At 41.0% G+C, this 5,390-nt stretch overlaps 2 protein-coding genes across 3 annotated transcripts in view; one reads left to right on the top strand and one right to left on the bottom strand.

Moving 5' to 3' along the window:
• Positions 1-3,362, bottom strand: part of aggf1 (angiogenic factor with G-patch and FHA domains 1) — a 10,261-nt gene extending 6,899 nt beyond the window's left edge. Inside the window, exons 1-7 of the mRNA XM_015394383.1 lie at positions 3,286-3,362; positions 3,150-3,199; positions 2,780-2,976; positions 968-1,067; positions 685-878; positions 453-584; positions 163-360 (exon numbers count right to left, since the gene is read on the bottom strand). Coding sequence (XP_015249869.1) covers positions 163-360; positions 453-584; positions 685-878; positions 968-1,067; positions 2,780-2,968 — 813 coding nt within the window. The 5' untranslated portion in view covers positions 2,969-2,976; positions 3,150-3,199; positions 3,286-3,362. The remainder of the gene's footprint in view (positions 1-162; positions 361-452; positions 585-684; positions 879-967; positions 1,068-2,779; positions 2,977-3,149; positions 3,200-3,285) is intronic.
• The window catches only part of LOC107097285 (transforming acidic coiled-coil-containing protein 1-like), a 43,844-nt gene that overhangs the window by 12,778 nt on the left and 25,676 nt on the right, over positions 1-5,390 (top strand). The window lies entirely within an intron of this gene.

The following is a 5,390-nucleotide window of genomic DNA, read 5'->3' as shown; positions in this document are numbered from 1 at the left end:
ACTCCAGAGTGTTGTTCAGCATGGGGGTGAGTAGAAAATGAAGGCTAATCATGTTTTGGGTGTACTATTCCTTTAAGGAAAGTACAACTTAAAAAAGCCAGCCGTCAGCCACCTCATATTTCTGAGCAACGATGCGCTGTGCCTGGCCGGATCATTACTTACCCCCCCATCCTGATAAGACGACTTCTTGACTCCTTTTGGGAACTTTCTCCATTTCTTGTCAGGAAAATTCTCTGGCAGAGATTCAACAGCGCTCTGGACAGCAGGAACTTCAATCTTGGAATGAAACTGATACCGTCCACTTTCTGCATCGTAGTAGTAGTATATGCCAGTGTTGGCATCATAGTACAGCTGGCTGACCTTTGGAAAAAGGGGGGGAACAATGAGAACGCTTACAATTAAGCTGAACCTGCAACCCAACTAAAATGAATCTAAATAAAAAACCAACAAACCGAGTCATAGTAGAAGCCTGTGCTGTGATCATAATACATCCCAGTCGTCTCATCAAAGACAAAGCCAGTCTGTGTCATGGCTTCTTCAGCCGTGGCCCTGAGCATGTCGGCTATGGAGCCCACATCACCTCCCTTAAACAGACATTTTATCAAACAAATGAATCCAAGGTCAACTCAGATTTTACTTTAAGATCCAATGACATTATTAGTGTCATCTCAAACAAAACGTTACCTCAGTTGCAGCTACTTCGCTGCTTTCTGCAGGAGCGGTCACATCTGCTGCTTCATTTGTCGGTAGTGCTTCTGCTGCTGTGGTGTAGTCGCTGACCTCCGCGGCCACCGCTGCTGGCGCCGTCTCCAGACTTTGTTGGGATTCAGCCCCCTCCGCGTTCTGACTATAACCTCCATAATAGTAATTGTAGTAATCTAAAATACAGAAACATTTTACAGAACATTTTTTTTTGTGATATCAACCTGCAGTAAAATCTTTATCCTGAGATGATGTGTAAACTCACCCGTTTCTGTCCATACGTATTCTTCCGTCTGAGTTTCACGGTTTACCCTGCTTTTCTCTTTCTTCTTTCGCTCATGAATCTCTGCGCTGAGCTGGTCAACCTGGGGTCGTACAAAAACAACAACGCTTTTCTTGTAGGATTTTAACACATTTCAGCTAAGACTGCGGCAGTCTGAATTAAGCCTAGCCTTATTTCCTACGACTAAACCCTTCTATTCATCGTGTCTTGTAAAAGCATTAGTAGCTTGTTTTTACATCTGCTACTTTGTAACTAGAGACAGACCAATTCATCACCTCTAAGGGAAGAGAGCAGCAAGCGTAGTTTAACCAAGGTAGAGATAAATGGGTTAGTGAGGGAGGTAGAAGGTTAGATACATTTGGGGGACTGTTTAACAGTGTTGGTCTAGTGGTTAAAGCAGTGCGCTTGTGCTCTGAGAAGGTTGAAAATAACCGGTTTGATCCCCGCAGCCTGCACTCTTGGGGCTACATTCTTACTGCAGACCTTTACAGTATGCTCAATTTCAATTATTTGTTTTGTGAAATCCGATTTGTTTTGCGTTGCCGTTCATATTTCCAAATATATGCGACTTGTATGTGATCTCCTGTGTGAACTGCAGTCATACAACGCAAGTGTCCCGCATGCGCAGTACAGGACGCAATGACGTCAAAGGCCAGCATGCTCTATGTTTATGGAAGTAAACATGGACGGTAGTACCGTTGGCATCTAGCCGTCTTTTCCAACCATTAAAACTCAATCTTTTCAATATGGTTAAACATAAATACTGCTCTCCGCATCATCATCTGCCATGTTTTTTGTTTTTCTTACCGCTTCTGCATAGCAAGATGCAGAATAGTGACCTGTGTCAGGTATTAAAGACGTTCAGGTCGGAGAAATCCGACCTGGCCGTTTAGACACAGGTTGTATTTGAAAGATCAAATTCGTATCGGATTCAGGACCACATAGCCAAGTGGCCTTGGTCAGATTGGAAAAAAATCGATCTGTTTTGCCATGAAAAGATCAGATCCAGGTCGCATATGGGCCAAAAAAATCGGATTTGGGTCACTTTAGGCTGCAGTGTGAACATAGCCTTGGTCTCTGAGCAAAACCCACACCACTCCGAGGGTGCTGCACTGCTACCAAAGGGATGGTTTAAATGCAGAGAGGGAATTTCTCCAGTGTGAGATCAATAAAGTTAAACTACATGTTTGGAGGCTACAGTAGTGAAGTGAAAAATAAATGACACATTCAGAGTCTGGTATGTGGACTGATCATACTTACAAGGGCAGCATTGCGTTTATCTAAGATAGTAATTCTAAGATCTATAAATGATTTTATAGAACTATTTTGTTCCTAAAAGAAGCTTCAGACAATTAAATATGTTGTGTTTAATTAAGACTTGCAGAGTAGACTGCACTGGTAAGAGGCTTTATTCTGGAACCCAGAGTGGTGAACAGCTTTAAATAGTTTTATACAAAACAAATAAAATACAAATCCATAGAAAGCAAAAGCATCACACCTGTCTATAAGATTTAACATGAGAAAAAAATGATTGAATCGTCTCTTTAGAACCATATACCCAGCTACTCCCTACTTTAAAGTCAATAACACCTGGACCCCTGATCAGTATAATATATTAGTGAGCATGTCACACATTTCTGAATTGCTTTTGAAATAAATTAATTTTCCATATCACACATTTTCACTACTTTGTGAGAAGTTTGTACTTGTTACAAAAGGTGTGAATACTTCTGCCATGCTCTGAATCCTACTCAGATCAAATCCAGGTTGCTGCTGGTGTTAATGAGGACCGACCTGCTTCCTCAGGTCCTCGTTGTAGCTCTCGGTGCTCTTCTGCAGTCTCTCGGAGTTGCTCAGCTGCTTCTCTAACTTGGTCAGCTCGGCACGGCACTCCTTCAGCTCCTGCTTCAGCGACTCAACCCTCAGACGGAGCTCAGCCACCCCACACTCCGAGTCTTCCTCTCTTCCTTCTTCCTCCTCCATTAGGAACGCTGGAACAAAAACAGTCAAAGCTCCAGTACGAATAATACAATATAACCCAAGCCATTTAACAAACCATTTATTAAGTCAGAAACTCATGTCTGATAAGCATTCGCTACACGGAAGATATAAAGTTCTAAAAATAATGAATTGGATTCCTTCGGACTCCATGTTTCTTTCTTACCGTATGTTTTTTCTTCCACCGGAAGGCGAATTTTTCCTCAAGGCAGCGACCTGAAAGTTGAACATAGACATCTTGTAACTTCCATGCGTGTTGGACACAGTCCAGTACATGTTTTGGAGACAATTAGAACAGTTACAGTTGTGGCAGCTGATATATTTACAGTCCACCCTCGCAACCGCCATTAACTCACGGCGGAAGTGACTCTTCTTCGACGTCTGGCGCCTATCAAAAAAGGGCGGCGTCGCCACCTAGCGGTTGACAACAATTATGTCTCTGCTTCAATCAATTTAAAGTTCGCTAAACCTTTAAAACTCATGAAAAAGGGGGATTAGTCACCTTTAAAAATGTTTTTATCCTTCCTGCAGTTAACTACACATGTCTTTAATCGTTAACTGGGAATTTTATATCTAAGGTTGTCCTCTTTAAAGGGAAACACAGTGGAATGATGTGGGCCTCACATGGAAAACATCCATGATCTATAGACCCATTTAATACATTTTAACATTATTAAAAATATCTTAATTTATTTCAGTAACTGACTCAAGATAAATGAAAAGATAAATTGATGTTTGTAAGCTTTTCTGTCAATAATCAGGGTTTTGCTCTTACAGCTAATTAAAAAAAGGATTAGAATAATAAGCCAGGTTGATTTAAAAGAAAAAAAAACATATAGAAAAATGCAGCGTTAATTAAAAATTTATGTTTAACCCCTCAGGTTGTATTTGCTTTGTAATCTGACAAGCAAGTCTTTATTATTCTGTAATATTTACTCTACTTTACTATATGGGACTGTACATGGGCTATACATTAAAAAAAAAATTGTACTCATGTATTCACACTATATAGAAACAATTGTGGTTTCATACAGATGTAATTTTGTAAATTTGACATTCAAATTACCATAAATTAGTGGCAATTTTGGTGCCTTGTCCAAATTATTAATTAATATTGAGTTTTTTTTAATTGTTTGTCCCATTTTTAAAGTTGATTTCAAATATGCCACAATTTATTTTGAAGTCTGGATGTAGAGATGTAATGCGATTACTTCTAAAAGAGAAAGAAAAGAGGGTGTGGAGCATGTTCTTAAAGCTTAGAGCCAGCCTTTTCTGCCCCCCACCATTCTTAGTCCTTTTGCAATCAGTATATTTCCGGCTCATTCAAGATTGCCAAATTCCAAAAGGTACACTGACCTTTAAACACAAGCTACATGGATGTTTTATTAAGCTATATATAGCTTAATATCTTGTGCATAGTTATAATCCAGAGACATGCTTGAATTGATTTTTTTCCCCAAGAAACATCTTTGGAAGTGCTGGGGTTGAAGGACAGGTGTCATGTTTGCCCGTTATATAGTTTTTTTTAATAAACAGTGCAAATCTATGGAAGCCCGTTTCCGCAACTCTGTTAAAAAAATAAAAATGAAAAAATATCTCATTATAATGAAATAGTAACTCATTATAATGAGATACTATCTCATTATTGTGACACTGAGACCAATGAGCTGACCTACGCCACAGCTACAGTGATCCTAGAGATGCTTGGCTATAAGATAAACACCACAGGCCACAAAGCAGAGCCCCCCATGGAGGAGAAGACTGGAAGCCAAGATCAAGGCAACACGAAGAGAGGTTAGTCAGCTGTCAGACCTGCAGAAAGGTGTAGGGAAGAGGTTACCTAAGTACAACAAGCTGTCGATTCCTGAGGCTCTAGAAACTGCCGAACAAAGACTCGCCACGCGCCTAAAGAGATACAAGGGAGAAGCAGAAGCCAGGAGAATAAACCAGGTGTTTGAAGAGCTGGACAGCACCAGGCCCTGACATGATCCACACCTACTGGCTGAAAAAACTAACCGCACTTCATGCACGCCTTGCAGCACAAATGAACCAACTGCTGATGGATTGGACCCACCCAGAATGGTTAACCCAAGGACGGACAATCCTGATCATGAAGGATCCCCAGAAGGGAACAATCCCGGCCAATAACTTGCCTCTGTACAACATGGAAGCTCCTGTCAGGCATCATAGCGGCTAAGATGAATAGGCACATGGCTCAATACATGCACCCTTCCCAGAAGGGAATAGGCAGTAACACCAGAGGAGCCAAGCACCAGCTACTAGTGGATAGAGCAGTCACTCGAGACTGTCAGACCAGGCAGACAAACCTGTGCACTGCCTGGATTGACTATAAGAAAGCCTATGACTCAATGCCACATACATGGATACTGGCATGCCTGGAAATGTA

Source organism: Cyprinodon variegatus, unplaced genomic scaffold, assembly GCF_000732505.1.
Source record: "Cyprinodon variegatus isolate N-32 unplaced genomic scaffold, C_variegatus-1.0 Scaffold682, whole genome shotgun sequence".
Lineage (NCBI taxonomy): Eukaryota > Metazoa > Chordata > Actinopteri > Cyprinodontiformes > Cyprinodontidae > Cyprinodon > Cyprinodon variegatus.
Note: the sequence above shows the minus strand (reverse complement) of the source record. Positions and strands in the feature narration are given on the sequence as shown.